Source organism: Pezoporus flaviventris, unplaced genomic scaffold (genome assembly GCF_033815535.1).
Source record: "Pezoporus flaviventris isolate CSIRO_AGI_PZ_B2104156 unplaced genomic scaffold, CSIRO_AGI_Pfla_v1 ptg000070l, whole genome shotgun sequence".
Lineage (NCBI taxonomy): Eukaryota > Metazoa > Chordata > Aves > Psittaciformes > Psittacidae > Pezoporus > Pezoporus flaviventris.
The window spans coordinates 5945952-5970942 of record NW_026892618.1 but is presented as its reverse complement, the minus strand read 5'-3'; the positions used below and the strand labels follow the sequence as shown (position 1 = coordinate 5970942).

Below are 24991 nucleotides of genomic sequence, written 5' to 3'. Positions count from 1 at the left end.
TGCTTCTGGGCAACCTGATCTAGTTGCAGATGTCCCTGCTCATTGCAAGAGGATTGGACTAGATGACCTTTAAAGGTCCCTTCCAACGCAAACTATTCTATGCTTAAAAGTTTATACAGTTAAAAGGGGAAAAAAGAATCCAACCAAAAGCATTTAATGTAGCAAAGCTCCACTGAGGAAATCTGGGAACAAACAGAGCTGTTTCTATAGGTGCTTCTGTTTATGTAAGTAATAGTGATTACTCCAAATGAGTAGTGATTTAAGGACAAATTGTTAGTGAAATAAAAAGCTGGATTTCTTTCTTTGCTCCTATGGGAAATACACCTGCATCAACTGGGGAGCAGCAGCCCACTGACTGTAACTGCTGCAAACTTCTCATGGAGGACAGGCCTGGCCACGTATTTCCAAGAGGCTCTGAGCAGATACACACCCACCTGCTGGCAGCACTCGGGGACATGCATGCCTATGAAAATCCCTGATGTGATCGCACTGCAAGCTCCACACGGAACAAAGCGATGTTTCATTTCATGCCCTAAATCCCCTCCTTCCCCACCGCAAGCCATCTCATTCCCTAGCTAGTACTTCATTAGTGTGAGACATTCCTCCCCTCCTTCCTTGTACTTACTTGCTGAAATTAAAGAGGAGCCGTTCGAAGACAAGGACAGGTCCTGTGCTGCTCAGAATTGTGAGTGGCTGACCAGCAAAAAGGCAAAATATCGCACCAGCGACTGCTGTGCCCAGGAAACTCTCCAACACGCCCTACGGTAGACACAGGAGAGAGGTGAGTTCTACTGAATAACCCTTTCTATTAGCTCTGTTGCAAGAAAATGTGTAGTTGTATCAGTGACTGGTGGTGTGCTGTACGATGCTGATATAGCCAAGTCAAAAAGAAGACCATCTTCTGCCCTCTCTCGCAGCTGTGCACACTGATGTGTTCATCCCACACAATTCATAGCTACACACGATAATCAGCAACTTCCTTGGCTATTTCTGAGGCCCAGAGTTTGATAATGCTGTATCATATTTTACATCTGACAAGGGGAGGAGAGTGTTTCTGAAGATCACTTCAAGGATTTGACAACTCCTTGAACATCTCCCACATTTTTGATAGTAAAGATACATGTTGGTAGGGCTCTTCCAACAGAGATGGGGCTAGAGGACAGCAATGATGTCCTCCAGAACATCAGAGCGTGGTTTTTCCCTCCTCCAATTGAGCACACATGCTTTCTAAATAAATAAGATGCTCCTCTTTGAAGCAACTGTTTTAGTAAGACACAAACCAAACAAGGCTACTTCATCCAACAGCCACATGTTCAGACCAAGGATCATCGGATGTCACCAGCAACAAATCCATATTTAACAGGCTCTACAATTACCTTTGGCATGTGTGGCAAAACAGCTTCACCTGAGAAGGATAAAAGAGCATACTTGATGCATTCTTGCATTTTCATGTCCAACTAGAGCTGGGAATATCTACTTATAAAATGCAAAATGTGGATAAAATATAAACGGCAATAAAATATGATTACTGACTAAGTGTACATCCTACAGAAGTGACAGAACTCACAGGACCTTACCTTGTTTGCTCTTACGGAAACTAATCCCTTTACACTTGACTGAGCTTTAAAGGACCAACCACAGCATTATCTTCTACTGAGTAAGACGTGCAGCTATGAGCATCACCCTCTCCAGGAATACTCACCCAACAACCAGGGGCAAATTTAAGCACAGGCTCATGTGCTCCATTGTAGTTGTGTCCGAATCAGCAGCCTCATTAACACTGCACATGCTTAGCAACCAGCAATTAACAGCATGCGCAGATCCTTCTTTCCATCTGTGACAAACTGCAGGGCTGGGGCTGCAGTTTGTCTGACTTATCAGTGGCAACGTGAAGAATTTAAAGTAAGTTTTGTGTCTCTCTTCCTTGGAAAGAGCCAAGTTAGTGTTTACACTGAGGAAAGTATGGTCATAGGATCCTAGACTGGTTTATGTTGGAAGGAACTTAAAGCTCATCCAGCTCAACCCCTTGCTATGGGCAGGGACACCTTCCACTAGACCAGGTTGCTCCAAGCACCATCCAACCTGGCCTTGAACACTGCCAGGGATGGGGCAGCCAAAGCTCCTCTGGGCAACCTGTGCCAGCACCTCACCTCCCTCACAGGTAAGAGATTCTCCCTAATGTCTAATCTAAATCTCCCCTCTGGCAGTTTAAAGCCATTTCCCCTTGTCCCTACAGGCCCTTGTCCAAAGCACCTCTCCAGATTTCTTGCTGGCCCCTTTAGGAAATGTAAACTGCTCTAAGGTCTTGCCTGAGCCTTCTGTTGACACTGTCATATGTCAAACCAGTATGTTACTATGTAGAGCAGAAGGGTGTTTTTATCTACTGAATTACTAGAAGAACTTTCTCTAAAGCAATCATGAACTATTTTTCTGGCCACAAGCATCTCAACATACCAGTGGTCAAGCACTGTTATTGCTAGGTAATTGGAGCAGCAGCATGACAGCTGTGCAAAGAAATAAATGGTAAGGGAAGTTTAAAAGATGCCTGGCTGCCTGCTCCTGACACATGCTCAGTCTCTCATCAATCTACACAAGCTGCTGTACAGTGGACAGAAATCACCTCACCTTGGTCCTTTCTAAGTGCTACTGGTGATCCCATCATGAACAGCCCTGGTTCTTGCAGGGACCAGTGAAGGGAAATCTCACTGTGATGCTCTGCAGCCTTCATACAAGGACACAGGGACAGGGACAGCAGCCTATAAGCATCTGCCTGCTTCCTTTGGGGGACTTGTGAGGATGAGACAAGGAATGGCATTCGCACAGCTGATCCCTTTCGCTCCTCCCGCATTACTCATGGAGAGGGCCCTTGCGGCCAGCACATCTGGAATCTCTTTTCCCTGCATTCTTCCACGTGTCTGTAGCTAAGAATAGTGTCTTTTCTCAGAAACATAAAACTCTGAAGTGAGCTTTGAAAGAAACGCTGGCCATGTCAGGCTCTCAGGGGCAGGCAGCGCGGGACAGGGGATTTTTAGAGCCTGACCCAGCAGCAGTCACATAATTGTTTACAAGAAACAAGAAGCATGAACTTTGGTAGCCTCAAAAATACTGTTTTCTATGAGGACACAGTGCCCAGGGGAAAACTTCCAGGTGCTGCTCCTCAGTTGTAGAAGCTGGAGTAACCCTTGTTTGCATTTCTGAGCACAAAGATTTAGTGCAGCTCATGCTCTGAGATGTCTTAAAGAAAACCACTTTCCCACTGCAGGAACGCACAATGGTTTGAACAACACATGACATGGACCTGGACTCCGATCCCACTGAGCAGCTCCCTGGTGGAACAATTTGAACTGATCGCCTTGGGATGCTTCGCTCTGGCTCTGATGATACAGAGACATCTGAGCACAAAGAACACATGATTTTGAGCTTCTACTGAAAACCTGCAGTCAAAAAGGTTGCTCAGAGAAGCTGTGGCTGCCCCATCCCTGGCAGTGTTCAAGGCCAGGTCGGATGGGGCTTGGAGCAACCTGGTCTAGGGGAAGGTGTCTCTGCCCTTGTTAGTAGGTTGGAACTGGATGAGCTTTAAGCTCCCAGCCCAAACCATTCTCTGATTCTATGGTAAACCCCTTCCAGGCTCCTACAGCAGCCAAGAGACCTGATGCCTCTTCACGCAAGGGTGTTGAATAGGGTTTGTTGAACAGAGGTGGCAAAAGAAAAGCCAGTTGTGCCTAAACCCTCGATCCACCAGTGAATGTTGAGACAAACTGCTGGCACTTCAATCTTAAATCAGTGCATAAATAAACACCAGTAAATTCAACTGGTTGTTGCATGTAAGAAGCAAGTAAATGCTGAAGTGCACAAATTAGAAAATCATAGACGTTTTCCTGCACAGAGGTGTGGCTATGTTATAAACTGAAAGGTGAAATCTGTTTTTTCTAGCAGCTCAGTGATGATTTTCCTGCACTTTGCTCCACTTTTGTGGACTGAAGCTCAATTACAAACTAGCTTTATGCTGTCAGGGCTTCTCTCCAGCTACACCCTCAACTTCCTCCTCCCTGAACACAAACCCCTGTGAAGCAAGGGACAAAGCCTTGGATGGGATACGGGTGCTAGTTCCTTCTGTGGCTCCTGTTGTTCAGGTCATTAATGGTTACGCTGTGTTTATATATGCTGCAGAGCTTCCCTGTTACCGAAGTGGGGTTCCTAACTGCAGAGCACCAGTGGCTTCCCTTTTCAACACACAGAATAAATCACTGAGCTCAAAATAGGCTGTTCCTGCAGCTTGTGTCTTTCCAAAGACTTTTATTTCTCCAAGCAACTGGAAAACTCAGATCAGGTTTTATCTACTGCAGAGAAAACTGCAGACCAACCTGTGTTTTCTTTTCCTCCTGTCTTCCCCACTCCTGCTCCATTAGGTCTCTCTGCTGTGCAGCTCACAGTCTCGGGTACACTTTGGTGAAGTGAGACTGTCACATTCGACAAATGAATGCCATTATCATAGGGAAGTGTAGAGCTCTGGATAGGTGCCCCCCTTTTCTACGTTTGGCTTAATTAAACCTGTGTAAATTAATAATTCAGTCTTTGTCATTATGAGCTTAATTATTGTTAGGAGATTCAAGGTGACTGCACCGAACATATTTACTTACAACCTCCTATGTTTTCTTCTACTTCAAAAAGCCACAGGCACTTCTAGAGCATAATTCTGCTCCACTCAAATGAGAAAGACATACAGCAGTATTAATACAGCATCCCTCTCCTTCAGACTTTCCTTGAGCCATTTTTAAAGCACCTACTTCTGTCTTCACTACTGATCCAACCTGACTCTGGATATATAATATGGTTGTCAGGATCTAATCTTCCTGCCCATGGCAGGGGGGTTGGAACTAGATGATCATAAGGTCCTTTCCAACCCTAACTATTCTATGATTATTACAAAATTCATCTTTCTAAAGACCTTGCCTTCTTCTCCTGATCCCATCTCCTGATTTACTCATTTTCCTATGAATCTTAGGATTTCCTTTTCACCAGAGAGGCAGAAGTCCAGGGACTGTAAGAGTCACGCAGAGGAGGTAGCACTCTCTCTGTCGACATGGAAAGTCTGAATCAGACTTAGTAATATTAATTGGACTGAAACAGTACAACTGAGACACAAACACAGACAGGACATCAGAGGAACTTCTCTATATAGAAGGAGCAAGGACCTTCTCTGAAGCCTGGCCATTTTTCAAACACCATTTAAGGTATGATTTTCCAAAGGACAGCTGTGCAGCAACAGGGAAAGCAAGCTAATTTCAGTGGGAACACAGGATACCTCTATTAATTGTATCCAGAATTCAAGCCTGGTCGGTGCCACGCACCCCTCTGTAGATGGCAAGAGGCAAATGACAGATCTGTTGCTTCTGAAAGCTCTTGCTAACCTGCATGTTCTCCGTAGCATCACCAAGCAATCCTCCAAAAGTGATAGCGTTGGTCACCGTGGCCAGGTAGATGAAAAGAATGGCTGAAAGGGCTTGAATGTTTAAAGCATCGTAGAAGTCACTGGCAAAGAAAGGTGCTTTCCTCTTTATGTCTTTGATCAAGCCGCCACAGAATCTGAAAAGACACGCAAGAGAAGACTCATGCAAAATGTTTCACAGCAGAAGTCACCCAGATAAGTCATCAAAAGCTTTGCCAGAAATGAAGTATTATCTGAGAGAAGTGAGATCATCACATTAGAGAATAGTCTTATCGCAGCTGTGATGGTCCAGGGATATCACTGAAGTAATGCTGTAAAGATAATAACTTGATGCAGCTGGAAAGAAACACATTTCAGGAAGACGAAGCCCAATTCTGCTGCAGCAGACCACTGAAGTCTGCAGTTCAGGAAGCTTGTAATTTTTTTTTCCCCAGCTATACTGGTTGATGTAATAAAATACATTAACTGTAGTCTAAATCCCTGCCTAAATTTCTCCAGCCGGCAAACACAATGGTTGGGTGAGCCAAACAATCTGCTAAGTGGAAAAATGCTTCAGAAAAAGAACTACAAGTGAAAACACAAGTGAAATCATCTTGGAGAACAAGAGAGCTGCACTTGCAGATGTATTCTTTCTGTGGAATCACAGACAAGACAGTATTTAACCTGTATAAACTCCATGTGGCTCCGACACTGCCAGCACAAGAAATGTTTGTTTCCTGACCCAGAAACAGGATGTATTGACTGCCTTGTACACACCAATGTGTAATTTCAGATTTTCAGACTTTCCTCCTAGAATCCGGATACTCTGCTAGAGCTTAAAAAGAAAACAGAGACTGGGAGGGAGGGCACAATGCCACCACACAAACCTGCGTAGTGACCCTGAAATGCTCAGCTGTCTTATGGCCACCTGGACTGCATTCCCATCCTACTGGACTTCTACATGGCATACAAGCAGAGTAACACAGCAGAGTAAAGCCTTGGGCTGTGTTACCTTCTGTATTTCTATCCCATAAAAGCCTTCATTTTGCAATTCAACTACAACAGGAATGTCTGGAAAAGGGAATGTCTCTGCTCTTGGCTAAAGTGCTTCCAGCAATCGAAATGGAAACTGTAGCTGTACCTGCCATGTTTACATCCCTCACAGATCACCTAACTTCACAGGATGCCAACAGCAAACACGTGCCTTGGCCTTCTTTCATTTTTTTTGTTCTTATTTAAGATGCTTTGTAATTTGCTGAGGCTGAGTGTTCAGCACCCTTCAGGCAGCCTCAAGCTGGGCACTTGGTTCTGGAGTCACAGCTCAACCTATACAAACAGTATGTCAGCAGAAGGGAGCAGAAATGGTTTTGCAAAGGGAATACTGCCACCTTACATGGATGTCTCCAGGCACATCCCATTAAGCAGAGCTTACTGACCTGCCAGTTCGTTGCAACTCTTCGCAGTCCCCATGGCCCCCGCCGCCATGTCCTCCATCATGAGGTGTGTCTCCATTCATCTGGAGGTTTTCTCCACCGGAGTACATGTTTTTCCTAGGCAAGAAGGCAAGGCAAACTGAGGCTCACTGCATTGTCTGATGGCTCCACCCAACATAATCCAAGATCCATAATCTTCCTCTGAACAAGTGTTACACAGCCCTTTCCAGAGCCATGTTGTACAAAGCATACTAGAAGGCTGACCTGCCAGCAGCAAGTGGAGCATAGCATGTTAAAAAGACCAAGCAGAACCACAAAGAGCCTGGATAACCACTATGTATGTTATATGCCTACAACATCACCTTGAAGGGTACAGAATTGCAAGGAAATCCTCCCTCCAGCTGTTAAGAAAGACCTGAAAATCACCATGGAATCCTAGAATGGTGTGGATTGGGAAGTGCCTTAAAGCTCATCCAGTTCCAACCCCCTGCCACAGGCAGGGACACCTTCCACTAGACCAGATTCCTCAAAGCCCCATCCAGCCTGGCTTTGAACACTGCCAGGGATGGGGCAGCCACAGCTTCTCTGGGCAGTCTGTGCCAGGGCCTCACCACCCATGTATCTCCCAAAATTACTTCTAGTGCATTCTAAACACAGACAGGCAGATGCAGTCACTGAAGCTGCTCAATAAACCTGTTGTACCCAAAGCAGCAGCTCTTCCCATCACCTTTTCAGAACTGCGGCACGCTGTAGCTCATCACAGAGATAAACCTGCCTGTCTACTGCTGTTACCTTTTATCTGAAGAAGGAAGAGACTTGGGGGGCTCTATCCTAATGGCTGGATCCCATTCCCCAGGGGGGAGCACAATGACTTCATCCAGAAATTCATCGATGCCAGCGATCAGGTCCTGCCGGTCCTTGGCTTTATAGGCAATGTCATGGAACACCTGCAAGGACAAGAGAGATCCATAGAGAAAGGGTTGCATTTTCTGAAGCCCAGACTGTAGAGGCAGCTACCAAATTTTGGTCCATAAAAATCCATTAGCAGAAAGTACCAGGACACTTGGCACAAGGGTGTGTGAACCTCAGGAAGCCCATTCCTTTGGTTAGTTGTTTAATGATAGATACTCTTTTCTTGCAGGCATATGTATTTCTAATTTTTAGCAAAACATACATTTCTAACATCTTTCAAAATGTCAGTAAAGCAATTATCCATTTGCCTTACCCCAAATAAGAGTTTTCATTTAAATGAGGAGTTTCAATTACACTTTGAGAAGACACTTTTACAAGGCACAAAAAATATTGATCCTCTTTCCCTACCTGCTTCAGTCTATCAAAAAAAAAAAAAATCAAACAAACATATAGTTTCCAACCCTGTGACATGGAAATGATGACAATATTTACTCAAATATAATAACAAAAAACACAGACTGGTTTTACTGAAAGGCCTCGTATTATTGATGAAGAGTGAATGAGAAAAGAGGGGAAAAAGAGCATTAATGCTGAATTTTACAGGTATCTTCTGGACTGCTTGGAGTGGAAGCAGATGAGCAAATGTGACAGACTTAGTAAGAAGAGCCAATGGTAGCAAGGAGGACTGTTGGGCCATGGAAACTAAACCGGTTGCTCCAAGCAGTGCGAATGACACAAAACAGAAGAGCTGAGACAAGGCAAGTGGTAATTAAGGGAACCACATGAAAGCAAAAACAATGTAAGGAGACAGCAAGAAACAAACATAATGTAAATCAGCCCCAGATGCACAGAGCCCATGGGACACTGGAATAAAAAAAGCTGTAAATGAATATTGAAAGCCCAGTCATCTCATTGTGGTGTATGATTAGGAAGTAATTGCTAGCTGCTCGTGGATAATACAAGCACTGCCTGAACAAAGAAGTGCTCCAAGATAAAGTGCAACACACAATAGTATGTCCTAGGTGTAACCATTTCTGCTGTAATTACCTGGAGCGTGGCTGTGTGTTACCAGGATCATGGAGTGTGACAGAATGTGCACACCACCACAAGATTAATTCAAAGATCAGTAACGGTTGGACTTGATGGTTGGACTTTCCCAACCTAGTTAATTCTATCATTCGGTGACAGTCTATTGGAAAGAGTGATTGCTAGCAGGAAAATACACACAATGGACAAAGCCTTCCTACAGTCATGCTTTTACAAAAACACGAATCCAGGTGAAATAATTAAATTATTACGCGAACAGATGGAATTAGGAGGTGACATTTGGATATTTCAGCTTTATGTGCAAATTCCTGTCAACCATGCTGGAGGAAAGGGCATCACTATTAGCTAATGAACTGAAACACGGGAGAACCCGTTTCTCATAGGAGATGTCAAGACACCTACCTCATCTGACATCAGTGTGGCGATGGCTCGGCCAATCTCATGATAGGACTTTGCTTTACCCTTCGGTCCCAGCAGAATGAAGAGGAATCTGACAAAACAAGCAGATTGTTCCCCTTTAGCATAGCAAAATGGATAGCTTATTACTTATATAGTATCTAGATGGAAATTCAACTTTCTAAAGTTGTGGTCCTTGTTAAAGATCCAGAGGCCGCCAGTGGCCTCCAGCTAATTTGGGAGCAGAGGTTACACCCTGTAGCCCATCACACTTACTCAGACAAGCAAGACACTACCCAGAGTTTTGCTCCCTTTAGCTTTGAGACCACTACTGAGACCACTACGGCCAAATGCTATGACAGCCCTACGCAAAGATTGCTGCCAAACAGCACCCTAGACTTCAGGATGCGGTGAAGAAACGATGCTCTTCCAGGGCCCAGTACCTGGAAGTGAACTACACGTGACAGATGCCAGCTCCAGTGCAGGGTGGTTGAGCATTCATGCTCTGTGCACCACATAAAGATCACAGGATGGGCCAAGCAGGGCCAGCACAACAGTGGGCACAGAGGGAAGATGTGATTAACCATCCACATTGCTCACTGTGAACTTTATTGCTCCTCCAAGCTATATCAGACAGCACTCCACGTGCTTATTAATGCTCTGCTGGAGCTCAGATCTCTGTTACGGTTCAGCACCCACATGTGAAGGGAAACCATTAATCTAAATTAGGGCTTTAGCTATAAATAATTAAGCCCAATTTGTATGGCCTGAATTTCCGCTCCAAGTATAAGATACATAACAGAGACCTGTAAGCCCATCTGATGGTTTTACAGTTACAGCTTAATTCTTAAGCAGGCAACTTAAGGTGTGAGTCTATTCCTATGGCAGACACCTTCAGCAAGGGTAACCACATCCACAAGGTATTAGGAGCTGACTTCTTATATGATCTCTTTGGGCAGCAACTATGCTCAAGTCACTGCTAGTGAGTTTGGAAAACACCATTATATGAAACCTTTGGAGAAAGGAAATTACTGCTCTTTATCTTCTCTGCCCGTGCTTTTGTCAGTGCTAACGTGCTGTGAATTGGGCCTTGTCTATGTCACAGTGCGTTCTAATGAGAGTCCTTAATGGAAAAGCTATACATGGAAAATGGAAGCTTCTGCCAATAAAATGGAAGCTTCTGCCAATAAAATGGTTTAGCAGTTGTGCCAGAGTAATGGGAATGCTGGTGAAAGGTGGCTGCATTTTCCAGCCTCTTAAGTGACATTCATTTGAGGAGTTTTAAGTACAGCCTCAAGGTTGGACCTTCAAAGGTACCTAGGTCCTCCTGCCCTGGAATGAGAAGTAAATAAATAATAATTAAAAAGATACCACCATTCAAATAATCATTCATTCAGGAAAGACCTAAGCCTTATCTTTGACGCTCCCAGTTCATAAACTAAGTTTCATGTACAAGCCTAAAGTATCAATGCTGGAATGGCAAAAGCCACTACCACCTGTAGAAGTACTCTTGCTTCAGAGTTGATTTCACACCGCAGACAGGTGCCAAGCTGGCAGCTACTTACTCACACAGGATCTACAGCCTTGTCTGTAGAAACACAAGCTTCCTCTAAATCCCCTATTCAGATTTGTTTCACAAAAAATGATTTGGTTCATGGCTATGGCACAAAAATACGATCTGCCTTCATGCTCACCTCTTCACCTTGACAACTGGCTTGTCAAGAAAGCCCGATTAGTTCTGGTGGCCATCTCGCACGATGGCCAGCACTCGGTGGTCAGTGGGTGTTCAATGAAGACCATCGTGCTGGTGTCATTTCAAGTGTTCATCCTGAGCTGGACTCTATCTAGTGACCTTGAGACAAAAGTCTGTCTCTCTCTCGCATGTCAACTCACCCTTGCAATTAGCAACAAAAGAAGTCACATGGCAGGAGACCAATGTCTCCATTTCACCTAATTTAGCAAAGGCAATTATTGGGGCAATTTTCAGCAAACTCCGTATCAGCATGTGTCTCAAAAAGAAACACTTATCGCTGCTCAAAACAACTCTTAAAGCTTCCTGAATTGAACCTTTTTCCAATTACAACTCTTCCTCTCTATCAGTAATGGAAAATAAACACACTATAACCTTGAATAAGTTCTCTCATCTAAAACCTTTTTCACTGCCTCCAGTGTGAATTTGGGTCAGCTTCAACTTCCAGTCATAAATTTCAATTGTCTCTCATAGCTAGACTGAAGAACCCTCAATAATTAAATCCCTTTAAATACCCTCCCTTATTGATCCAGTCACTAATCTGCCAGAATAAGCCATTTGAGGCTTTTCTCCCTTATCGATCCAGTCACTCATCTGTCAGAATAAGCCATTTGAGGCTTTTCTCCTCTCTTTAGTCACTTTGAAGGCTCTTTCTTCCACAACCCTTCTCTGATCTATCAGTGTCTTCCTCAGTTCTTTCAGTGCAAATATAACCTATGGCTACTCAGGAACTTGATGTGAGGCTGCTTTCCTGAGAAAAGGAAGTTAGGAGCCAGGGGACAGGACTTCAGGTAGTGACAAGCATGGGAAGTAGGACAAGGGGAAACGCCTTTAAACTAGAAGAGGGTAGATTTAGGCTGGATGTAAGGAAGAAACTCTTTGCTGTGAGGATGGTGAACCCTGGCACAGGTTGCCCACAGAAGCTGTGTCTGCCCCATTTCTGGCAGTGATCAAGGCCAGGTTGGATGGGCCTTGGAGCAACCTGGTCTAGTGGAAGGGGCCCTTTCCCGTGACAGGGGGATAGGAACTGGATGAGCTTTAAGGTCCCTTCTAGCACAAACCAGCCTAGGATTCTGATATGATTCTATGTCTTAGAAACATCATAGGATGACGCAGAGAGCTCAGATTATTGCCATGGTGGAGGGAAAGGACATGGAACATAATTCTAGGAAAACAGGTTTCAGCAGTTCTAGCCCTGATGGAACAATCTACTATACCCACTACACTATACTATATATATATATATATACTATATATATATATAGGTTATGACCAGAGACAACCAGCATTTTGAGCACAGCCCTTCCACCTGTCCCTAGAGGAGGAAACTGACAAGAGGACAAGTTAAGGCACAGATGACCAGATTGCTCTCAGCCATGCATGGAGACACCCTCTTTGTTATTTGCCAACCTTTGCTATGCTAACTATACATTTTCTCAAAAGCTGCTGATAAAATGTGGAACACACCAGGGTTGAGAGGTGTGGCACCTCACCAGAAGTACTCCTCCCCTTACAATCATTGTATTAAATATCATTTCAGGTTTCTAAATCAAATATCATGATGTACCAAGTCAAATATCTTACAAGGTATATTATATTCCCATAAGTAATTTCTAGATAAAAAAATCTAAGTCCTATTTAAAAAGGCATCAAGCTAGTAGGACAGGATCCATAAATACATATTAATTGGCATCACTAACAGTAACACTTCCTAATTGAACTCTTCATGAGGTTTCAAGTGCTTTACTTAAGGTTCACATGGAGGTGACGAAGCCATACACGCCTAGGTCATGTCCTCTCTCTCCTCCTACCTCTTGGAACCTTCCCTGTGTTTCAGAAATCATTATAAAACAACATTATAAAACTGTTCCTCAGCCAAGTCTTTTAAAACTCTGGGATGCAAATTATCCAGATCTGTTAATTTTTAAAAAAGGTTCCTAACTTCAGAAGTTGCTGCTTGACATTCTGATTCTCCAGGGGAATGAGACATTTTCAGAACCATCTTCTGAAATAATTACGCTAGCTCTCTTCCAGTGCCTAACACAAGCGCCTGAATGCTCCTGCACTTACTAAAATGTTCTTGGAAACAAGCAGTTTATGACACCTTCCAAATTCTTTGTCTTGACTGATTCATCTCAGAATTACCTTCAGTTTTAGAACACGACCTTTTAAAGAGCCAAATATTAGAAAGACAAAAACATTAATGCATTTTAGTGGTTTGGACTACATTATGTTTCCAGGCATTTAGCGTCATTTAGTTACGAATACTTCCACCGAAGAAAGCCCTCACTTCTAGCTGTGATATACTCCTCTTCATCTGGCAAGATGAAAACCAGCACACAACACACGCTGAGTTATCAAACCTCCATTTCTGATATTTAACATTGCTAAGGAAGATTCAATGCAGAGGATGTGAGGTTCACTTTGTATCACTCAGCTCAAAGTCTCTCTAAAGTAGTAACAGAATTCAATGTTTCTCCACAGAGAAATATCTGGTCTTGAACTTGATATGACAGCACAGTCAAAGCATTCAAAATCCTTTGCTTCCAAGCTGATAGTGAGCCAAAAACTCAGTAATTTGTTACTGTTTTACCTAAAACACTATTCCTCCTGTTGTTTTTGCATGCTTTACATCCTGCCCAAGCAGATGATGGCCACCAATTACATATGATTCACCTTCTGATCATACAGACTATGTCACCAAACCCAACCAGAATAAATTTATTCTCACAGATGAGCAATTCTAATCCAAAACTCATCTATGCCTGTCAAATCTGGAGCAAGCAAGAGCAACAACCCCATAAAGGTTAAAGGCACCTTCCCACAGGAAACTCAGTAAGGTCTTGAGAAAATGTTTTCAATTTTGAGATGGGTGGGAGGAAGCAGTCCTGTTGTTGGACACCATGTGTGAAGCCTGCAAGGCATTCATCTTAGAGTTACATTTTGGTCTCGAGGGCTGGAAGAACAACCTCTTGATGTACTTTTCCAGCAGACTAAGTGGTTGGACTGCTGATAAAAGGAGCACAACTTGAAACTGTGAAGTAATGAAAGGAGATGGTGACGTGTTTGGTCCATCTTCTATTTCACACAAGTGACCCTTCAAGTTTTGAGCAATGTACTGACACTGCAGGCTTCCTACATGGTGTCCAACACATAAACACAGCTTCCCAGACCAAGTCCTTCTGCTGGAAAGGCTGCTAAAGGGGATAGCCCTGAAAACCTTTCAATGCTGCAACTAATGAACAAGACACACGTTTCACCCTACCTATGAAGAAGAAAAGATGCCTTTGCAGTTAAAAGCTCAAGTTAGGAGGTAAGGGAGGAGAATCTGACTCCTGGTTATGCCCCATGCTTCCTAAGTGATCTGTGGGCAAGTTACTTCATTTTGTTCAAGACTTGCAGACACAGGCCATTTCCCAGCACTACATATTAGCCTGTGCAAGTCTGTACAGCTTATCTCCAAAACACATCTTTCCTTTGCTCATTCTTCATCTTTTTTTCCCCATCAACATTACCTTAAGGCAGCAGACCTCAACACGTGATTGTACATTTCTTTTATGAAAATAAGAAGCTATGGCTATTGCACCGACCAGAGGAGAAGCAGCAGTACCCAAGCCATGGTGCAAGCACAGTAGCTTGCTAAAATGAGTCTGCAGCACTGAGGAATGAAATTCAACATGAGAAAACAAAAGTCCTTCAAGGTCTTTTCAATCTGATCAGTAAAAAGAAAACACGGAGAAAGGCTGGGATCTCTCTATATCAGTTTCAGATCCCTCAGTTTTATTACCAGGGTTGTATGAAAAAACCTTGCTGAGAAGTCTTTCCTGAGGAATTCATCAGATCTTCCTGATTTCCTTTAAGTAAAAATCTACTTTTAAGTAAAGGAAATGCTTAAAATCCTTAGCAAGGAAGCATGAAGAAAAAATATATATAGAAAATGTAGGTATCCAAGAAAGAATAATTTCTACAGAGGACATTTTATTTCTACAAAGCATCCAAAATTCTGCAGCTTACAAGAAAAATCCAAGCCAAAGAATGTAGGAAGGAAGAAAAAAATAAAACTAGCAGAAAAAAATTAACCCATTTAACAGGAAGTCTACACATTGAATACTGTCCACCTTATGCAGACAATAATCCTTTTTCTTTCTACAGTGCTGGGTCAACATGGATAAACCAGGGCAGGGCAGGGCTATCACGATATCATGAACCTTCTTTCACCTTTCAGGGCTAGGTGTCTTATTTGCTTCTGCAACACAAGATTGTGGTGATGTCTTACACACCCAGCTAGTGGCTGCAGCTGATGGGCTGCTTCTCAGCTGCTCTATCAAAAGCTATAGCTGCCCTCTCCCTACAAAATCTGCCTGGTTAGTGCTTTGAAAAGCAAAACATGGCTTCATGCACCAGCGTTGTGAGGAGCCTGTGGGCTGCTCAGTGCCCATCCACAGCAGTAACATGCTGCCTGAGATGGCTGAGACCCGACGCTCGCTGAGGAGACGCTCCATCACAGCTCATCTGGGCCCCCAATGGGATTTCCTTGATTGAATTTCACAGGATGCAGCCACTGCAAATGGTGCTTCATTACTCACAAAAGCCATCTAATGAGCCTCTCTGCTTTGATTAGGGCTAGCATTTGGTTTGGAGGACAGCAAATGGATAATGCTATTTCCTGGAAAAAAATGTTGGCACGGAAGGACATATTGTCTTGATTAATGCTATTGAGTAATGAGGTCGTTCAACAATCCTAGATCTAACTTCCTGGCTTCCACTACCAAAACAAACAATACCTAATTTTACATCTGCTGAAAAGCATTTGGAGATGTGCTTAAAAAAAAGCAAGTGGGATTAGACGTTGAAGCCAAAATACTGAATTATGCAGAGCTCAGTAATACTGAGAAGTGAGGAATAACCATTTATAAGCCACTTTTGTCTCCCCATGCTCCTGCCAAAATACCCACTGTGTGCAAACAGCTGTTGACATGGTTATTTTAAGGAGCCACTTACAGAAACTCCAAGAAATACAAACACTGCTGCACTACTAGGAGGCAGTTAGACAAACAGCAGAACTAGATCCTCTTTTTCCTTGGGTCCGTACATAAAATAAGGTACAGATTATAACAACCATATAACTTCCACTCCATACAATGGCTGGGATTCCTTCCAGTATCAGTAATGCACTAGCCATGTGCTTCTGTTGTCATACCTCTCACAAAATATTACTTGATACAGCCCCAAACCCTGTAGGCATTCAAACCACAGCCTTCACTGTGTATGTAAAGCCCTGGAGACTGTTCACATAAAATACGTATTTGCACATTAGTGATGATGTGAGAGGTGCAATTTGAACTCCCTAATTACAAGCAAAACACAAACCCTTTGTAAGCTGACAGGAGAAGCACACCAGAGTGGAGGTACGCAGCGGGGCCAAGGACTGAGGTTCTTACCTTGATGGAGTGTTTGTTTGTATATGAAGCAAAGATACACTCCTACATTAACACTCAAATACAGAGCAGATGGTCTGGACATCTATACTGATAATTTTTCTCTACTATATTACTTGATAAACAATATGCAACTGTCTAACGAAAGATAATATTGCTAAGAATTCAAATAGCACTTTGTTATTCTAGTAGATAAACACGCTCACTGTAGAGACAGTTACACATCTTCAAGCACTGAATTCAAATATTTAAGATCATAAATTATTTTCATATTTGGGAGACTCAGATTAACTTGCCGTGAGTTACAATAAGTTATAGTTTTCTCTGAATCATTATGCATTAGAAAGCACCACAGAATCATATAACAGTTTGGTTTGGAAGGGAATGGACCTTCAAAGGTCATCTAGTCCAGCTCCCCTGCAATGAGCAGCAACATAGAATCACAAAATCAACAGAATGCTTTGGGTTGGAAGGGACCTTAAAGCTCATGCAGTTCCAACCCCCTGACATGGGCAGGGACACCTTCCACTAGACCAAGTTGCTCAAGGCTCCACCCAACCTGGCTAGATCATACAACGTGACCACCCCAACAGAACTGTATGCCTCAATTTACCCAACTTACTGTTTTTGCTCCAGCAGAGCCAGAACTGCATCTTTCTCCTAATGTGAGTTTAAGAGGAAAAATACGTACTGCAGAAACATGCAGAGGGAATCTGAGTGACTGGGGGGGGAATCATGAGGGGTAGGAAGAAAGCCCCATTAGTTAAATTTCACATTGGCAGTGTCCTTTACTACTAAGTTATAAAGTTAGTGTGTTTCTGTAATGATGTTCTGGTTTACAACTGGTATTTTATAACCAAATTCAGGTTAACCAAATAGGACCTGAAGATTACTGAGCAGCTGCAGTTTTGTTACTTTAAACCAATAATTCTGATAGTTACACACATCACATGATGGAAAGTAATGGAGAACATCTTCTGGCCTCGGTTTTTTATCTGAAAAGGTGGAAATGGAGTTTCCCATTCTTGTACCCTTCCTAGGAGCTCAGTTCTCTTACCGGGTAGGTACAGGGACTTCAGTCAGAGCACCCAGCATGACTGCCTGCTGCAGCCGGACGAAGGCAATGAAGGGACTCTCCAGGAAGTCTACCTCCCCAACCAGCACGTTGGAGGCCTCAGCATCACGGGGCAATTTCTTCATGAATTTATTCTTCAGCTGCATCAGTGAAAAAGGAAAGAAAAGAACATTAAGCCTTGTTAGGCAAGCAAACAGGAATGTGCATAAAATACACCCAGTTTTCACCCACATTTCCTCCTTGGTCAGAGTATATCTTTGGTGATATATTAAGCATAATAATAATTAAGCCACACAGAGTCTACTGAGATACAAACACTAGCAAGATCAGGATAAGCCCCAGAAGAACAGTGCTGATGTTGGTGCCCAAAGCAAAGATGATGCCGAGAAGATTATGCCTCTTGGAGCTGGGCACTTGCCTTTCACTGCGTACATGTCTTTTCAAGTTCCCAGGGGAAGACTAAGCTCAGCACAGGCTTTTAAGAGCACGTTTCCTAGCCTGTGGCTTCTCCATCTAAATTCGCTTGGGGTTCTCCAAACCCATTGTTCCCACTGCCAGTGCAGGCCAGCACATGAGGAGTCCCTGGGCAGAAGTACCAGGAATGCTGCTTTGGAAACTACAACAGTTTCAATAACTGCTACTGCTTCCCACCATCAGTGCCTGAGCCCTCAGCCCTCCTGCAGACTGCTGCCTTCAGAGCACAGAGCAGGGAATGGCTGAAGGGGCATGGAGGAACTTGTGCCATCATTAGAGACCTTCTGTCCAGGAGAAAAACCCTTCTCAACCCATCCACAGAATGGTGCTGGATGAGTATTACACCACTCGCATCTCAAAGATCTGAAGGGAGAGAAATCCTTGGGAAGAGGTGAAGTGAGAAGGGGAGTCCATGAAAGAGAGAGAAATCAGAGAGGGTTTCAGAGAAGATGCTGAGCCAGGAAAAGTTGGGTAGCACAGTCAACCCCCTCCAGATGGTCATGGTGGGGACCCTGGTTAACTGCTCTCCCCGTGATGAGGCTCCTACCACTCTGCTAGCCCAGGTTTGAATACCAAGCAAGGGGAAAGTGTGTGCGTGTGTCTATCTCCCTCCATATATCTCAAACCCAACTATTTCCACCACCAATTAAACACCCACTGCTTTATAACCAAGTTACTGCAGATGTTCTACCCTTCCCAACTCTGAATGCCATTCTGTCAGGGAGAAATTTTAAGAACCTCACACAGGAGTTTAAGTAAATGAACTCCAGCTAACATCTGGAGTCCACAGACATAAACCACCCTGCCTCATCTGCTGAAAAATCGGTGTGGCCCACTTCGATCCACCTCAGTAGAACTGCCTAAAATCGCCAGCAGCTCCCAGCACAGCCTGGCTCCACAAGTTCTCAGAAGCCCCAGAGCACACTGACTGGTGGTTTTAATATTATACTAATAAACTGATAGTGTGAATTGTTCATGGAAGGACAGATTCTTCTCAGGTGCTCCTAGGTAAACAGATGACAGTATATGAAGAACTTACGCATTTCAGTAAATGTTTTGTAGTAAAAGAAATTGAACAAAGACACCAGAATTTCTGCCTGGTGACCAGTAATCTGATTTCCTTACTCACCCAGGTTACTTCAACATAGCTTTCCCGTGATGCCCTGAAAGCCTTAATTCTTTGTTTATGCTCTTACAATCTCTGACTGCTCCTTTCTCCTCAGTAACATGACCCTGAGCTGTTATGTGAGCAGTTTTGGGGGTGGCAGTGCTTTTTCTAGTGTTCTTTCACTCTCTTCCTACAACTTTGCCTTTTCCTTCACTAACAGCTGAGCCAGAAATAGGATGAAAGGAGCTGGTGAAGCCACCGTAAGCGTACACCAGTGCAACTGAACTGCTTATCTTCAAGCTTTCTCATCCATTAGATCTAAATTTTAGTCTATCTGAAAACCAACTTGATTTTTTTCTTAAAAAAAAAAGGGTGTATCTCAAAGCAGAACTATGCAGTTATTGTTTAATGCACTTCTAGTAATGCATCAAAGCGTCTGTGGTGTTACTGAACAGCAGGGCTCTAACCTGCAGGAAAGTGAGCTTAGAAGACAACCTGTGAATCACAGAATCATAGAATAGTTAGGGTTGGAAAGGACCTTAAGATCATCTAGTTCCAACCCCTCTGCCATGGGCAGGGACCCCTCACACTAAATCATGTCACCCAAGGCTCTGTCCAACCTGGCCTTGAACACCACCAGGGATAGAGCATTCACAGCTTCTTTGGGGTGAAGCTGCATTTATTAAATTCCAGTCCTTCCCAAGGCATCCAAATGGTATCTGAGGTCCAGTTCTGTGTTCATCACCATTAAAATAAAGTACCAGAAGACCAGCATTGTTCTCATCAGTCAGCTGACAGGGATACTCTCATTTATACATCTTCTCCGAAAGTACAGCTACAGCTTTATGCTAAAACCAGTTCTTTATGGCCTGACGGTTATTCTTGCCATCCCTGCACCTATGTAATGGTACCATAGCAGATGTGAGCATGCTCAGGGGGCTTTACAACAGGCATCCTATGGTCCAACTATGGAGAAATCATAGAATCACAGAGTGGTTTGGGTTGGAAGGGACCTTAAAGCTCATCCAGTTCCAATCCCCTGCCCTAGGCAGGGACATCTTCCACTAGACCAGGTTGCTCCAAGCCCCATCCGACCTGGCCTTGAACACTGCCAGGGATGGGACAGCCAAAGCTTCTCTGGGCAACCTGTGCCAGGGCCTCACTATACTCACAGTAAAGAACTTCTTGCTAATGTCATCAATTGCTTCTCATTTGACAACAGGAAAATGCTGCAGCAGCAACAGCCAGTAAGTTTCAAAAATCAGCCTCTCCTGACTTATTTTCTGGTATCTTCCTGGCACCTGGAAATCTCTTTAGGCAGTCACAGGGCTGCCCTTCTGCTAGGCTGGCAGTCAGCTGGAGCAAACCTGAGGAACCAGGAAAGCTCCCAGAGCCCCGGTCTCACCTCTCTGCCTTGCTTGCACTCCAAGTGTCCTCAGATCCCAGACGGATTTGTTTTTTATTTCAGCAGTGGCAGAATTAATGTGGAGTTGAAGGCTTTTGGAAAATCCTGCCCTGGGTGATGTTTGGAGATGCTCTGTGTGTGCCTGGCTACGGGTGAATGGCAAGTGAGGATGTACTGCCAGGAACACCAACAGGGGGTAACACTAAGCTGGGCTATGAAACCATAACGAGCTTTGCCAGGAGATTCAAGAAGTAGAAAAATGGGAAAAGTCTCATGAAAAGGCATGAGTTATTGATTCAACGGGAAGAAAACACTGGAACAATCCTACTCCTGCATGCTGCAGTCAGGGTCACCACCAGAGAAAATATTAAATATGCATCAAGGATGAAGCCTGGAAAAGTACTACCAGTCGTTCCAGCTTTGGAGGAAACCGGAGATAAGAAAATAATGGTAGATGAGAAACCGAACATGAGCTGGCTTCAGTGTGCGCTCACAGCCCAGAAAGCCAACCGTATCCTGGGCTGCATCAAAAGGAGCGTGACCAGCAGGTCGAAGGAGGTGATCCTGCCCCTCTACTCTGCTCTTGTGAGACCTCCCCTGGAGTATTGTGTGCAGTTCTGGTGTCCTCAACATAAAAAGGACATCAACTGTTGGAACAAGTCCAGAGGAGGCCATGAGGATGATCAGGGGACTGGAGCACTTCCCGTATGAAAATAGGGTGAGAAAATTGGGGCTGTTTAGCCTGGAGAAGGGAAGGCTGTGTGGAGACGTCATAGCAGCCTTCCAGTATCTGAAGGGGGGCTATAGGGATGCTGGGGAGGGATTCTTCATTAGGGACTGTACTGATAAGGTTAAAATCTAAACAAGGGAAGTTTAGATTGGATATAAGGAAGAAGTTCTTTACTGTGAGGGTGGTGAGGCACTGGAATAGGTTGCCCAAGGAAGTTGTGAATGCTCCATCCCTGGTGGTGTTCAAGGCCAGGTTGGACAGAGCCTTGGGTGGCATGGTTTAGTGTGAGGTGTCCCTGCCCTTGGCAGGGTGGTTGGAACTTGATGATCTTAAGGTCCTTTCCAACCCTAACCGTTCTATGATTCTATGATTCTAAATCCACAATAAATGTTCAACTTTGTGGAACAGGAAGATTCAGATTAGAGATTAAGAAGAACTTCTTTACTATAAGGGTGCTGAGGCACTGGCACAGGTTGCCCACAGAAGCTGTGGCTGTCCCACCCCTGGCAGTGTTCAAGGCCACATGGGGCAGGGCTTAGAGAAACCTGGTCTAGTAGAAGGTGTCCCGGCCCTTACAGGGGGTTGGAACTGAATGAGCTTTACGGTCCCTTCAACTCAAACCAGTCTGGGATTCTATAACAGGTTCTTTGCTCCAATTCGGTTTCGCAGCACCACTCACCACTCTCTTAAATCATTTACCAGAGAGGTGATGGGAAAGGTACAGTCAAGCACTTATGCCCCATTTTGAACCATCCTCTGAATCAGCTTCAGGACGATGTTAGTCCTCAGCAGCTCCTGGGAGCAGGGAGGGAGGGATAGAGGGCATGCAGCTGGAAGCACTATATTCACTCTCCCTGCACTCTGCTAAATAGAGCATCGTTCTAACCCAACCACTAATGTTATGTTAAAGGCCACAGCTCTCCACCACTGTGCTTGCAAAAAGGCCCAGCAATCTGAAAAGTCGCTATTGCCCTAAATGCATTTTAACATTCTGTGATCAGCAGCATTGCTAAAGGTTTGTCAGAAATTAAAGCAATTCCTGTGTTCACAGGGATTCTTGTTTTAAGGTTCCTTCCAACCCAAACCATTCTACAATTGTATGATTTTGTCAAGGGTAGAAAGTTTCTTCCTTCCATCTGGGAGCACCCAGCACAACTAAGAGCACAGCTTCCCCACAACTAAGAGCAAGAGAGGATGAGAAGGAACACTTGGCTAAACAAACACATGGATCCTGCCTGGAACACTTCTCAGAGCAGTCTGTAAGCTTGTCTAAGGCAAGAGAATACCCAAGATGAGTGGAAACTCCATTAAATGAGTCATTAGCTGAAGCACCGGAAACACAAAGCTAACCAAAACCCATTAAAATTATAATCAGAGAAGCCCTTTAGCTAGTCACATTACTGTAATGATGCTCCAGTCTTTGCTCAACAGCCTGCAAGGAACATGTAGGCAACATGTAGGCACTGATCTCTGGAAGTGTTGAAGGCCAGGTTGGACAGGGCTTGGAGCAACCTGGTCTAGTGGAAAGTGTCCCGGCCCAGGGCAGCGGGCTGGAACTGGATGAGCTTTAAGGTCCCTTCCAATGCAAACCATTCTGTGATTCTGATTCTATGATCTCTGGACGAATTTGTTTGTCCTTATGTGCCATGGTCGGATTTGATCACCACTGACCTAAGGAAGAGTAAGCAAACAAAATCGGTGTGGCGGTGTGGGCTGGAGTTCAGGTCCAACACTAAATACAGCTCATCCCCTCTCCAAGTACAGAAAACCCTGGACATTCACAATAAACACTGATCATACAGATTACCATTATGAGCTAAACTGCATATGTCATTCTTTGTGTAACTAAAGGAAGGCTTAAAGGTCCCTGATCACAGGGAAAGCGATCCAGCTCCCTAAATTCCTGTTATATCAAAGCTAAGAGCAGCATCAAAGCAACAAGGGGGTCCTCCAGCCTGGCAGGTGGCTGCCCAAGAGCATGAACTGAGGCTCTGAGAAAAAATCCTCTGAACCCCCCCAGGTACAGGGGACAAAAAGGTGAGTGCTGCATTATTTAACAGAGGCCATGTAAGAATTCACTCTACCTTCTGTTTGTGTAGGACTATGTAAGCTCACCTTATCACCATGTCATATTTCATCATGGGCTTCCCACACTCCAGCACAGGCACACAGAGCCTTTGTGCTTAAGAAAGACTTATTCCCCAGGAACTGGAACCTGTGTCTCTGTTTTATTGTATCTGTCTATATATTAGGATTACCATCCCATAAAATATCCCATGAATGCTTACTTTGGGGGATACCTTCAAGGCTCTGTGTTTTGTCTATGCACAGAACTCAGGAATGCTTTAGAGGTGAGCTGCTGATACATTGCAGGAGAAACAAAATCAAACCTGCTCTCTGCGTCAAGAAAAAAGGCCAAAGTAAATGAAATTCCAGTTAACTGAACTTCCTAGAGGATTTTTCTTCCCTTCAGAAAGGTGGCAGTGATCAGTACTGGAAGACAGTAATTTCCATTTGAGCTCCATGGAGGGGAAAGTAGGTCATCCAGGCTGACAGACCTAAAAATCAGGAATGTCTGCTTGTGACTGCAGGGATGAGGAGACATTCAGACAGGAAAAACAGCTCCCACCATTAATCACTGGATTTCATTCCACACTGTGGGACCCCACCAGTGCCCTCCCCCTACATCATTCCCCAAGGAAAGGCAGGAGGGTTTCTCTCAACAAGGCCAATTTCATTTTGCACTTGAGAGCTGGCTTTGGCACAGATTCCTGGTTGATATGGAAACACTGGTTTGAATAAACAGTCCCGTGTCCCGTCCTGTCCCATTCCCCCCCCCCAACAAATCATGAAGGCTTTGTGCCTTTCTCTGACTGACCATATTCATTCAGAGCTCATCTTTGTCCCACAAACAAGCCCTTCAAAAGTGGAGATAAATTCCCCTTGTATCAACATATTTCTAGACTTTATATATGCTATTTCATCAGGTCAGTAATAACAGGTCCCTGATAAAGCATATTTCCTTTACAAGTCCCCTGTGTTTTACATCTTCAGCGTTAAAGAAGTCCCAGTGAGTCGGCCATTCAGAGCTGCCAAGGACATTTTAACAGAGCACGACCAAAGGATTTCTCACAGGAGGAGAGCCAGAAGTGGAAACAGCACTGGGCACTTCCCCAGCTTCCTACGGTCCAGCAAAGGGCCTGGTAAAGGCTGCACTTGACTCTCCTCAATCCCTTTCATTCATAGATAAAGATGAAAAAAATAACTTGAAATATTTTCCAATTATTTAGACTACATGAATCAAGAGCTAACTTACAACCATAGACAGGTTTGGGTTGGAAGGGATCTTAAAGTTCATCCAGTTCCAACTCCCTGCCACAGGCAGGGACACCTTCCACTAGACCAGGTTGTTCCAAGCCCCGTCCAACCTGGCCTTGAACACTGCCAGGGATGGGGCAGCCACAGCTTCTCTGGGCAACCCCTGCCAGTGCCAAACCCTCCTCACAAGGAAGAACTTCTTCCTAATGTCTAATCTAAATCTACCCTCTTGGGGAAAATACACATGCCTTTGCTCAATCAGAAGTTCTGGCTTGCTGATCCCTGTGGAAGCTCTCTGTAATAATCTGCCCTGTGTAGGCAAACAATATGGCAACAGCACAGCTGCTTTGGTAAGGCTCTGGTGTCCGCACTCTGTGCTGCCACTGCCCATAACTAACTCTGCACTATCAAAAGCAACAGTAAAACACAGTCATATCAATTTCTCTTTCCATAGACCACCAGCCATGACAATCATCC

The 24991-nt window shown here is 44.2% G+C and overlaps 1 protein-coding gene across 8 annotated transcripts in view; it reads right to left on the bottom strand.

The window, feature by feature from the left end:
• SLC4A4 (solute carrier family 4 member 4) overlaps nucleotides 1-24991 on the bottom strand; it is a 205341-nt gene that overhangs the window by 32969 nt on the left and 147381 nt on the right. For all 8 annotated transcript variants that reach the window (XM_061472197.1, XM_061472196.1, XM_061472198.1 and 5 more), the window contains 6 exons: nucleotides 17462-17619; nucleotides 9223-9310; nucleotides 7654-7808; nucleotides 6865-6978; nucleotides 5412-5586; nucleotides 626-759 (listed from right to left, as the gene is read on the bottom strand). In XM_061472197.1, the coding sequence (XP_061328181.1) occupies nucleotides 626-759; nucleotides 5412-5586; nucleotides 6865-6978; nucleotides 7654-7808; nucleotides 9223-9310; nucleotides 17462-17619 (824 nt within the window). The remainder of the gene's footprint in view (nucleotides 1-625; nucleotides 760-5411; nucleotides 5587-6864; nucleotides 6979-7653; nucleotides 7809-9222; nucleotides 9311-17461; nucleotides 17620-24991) is intronic.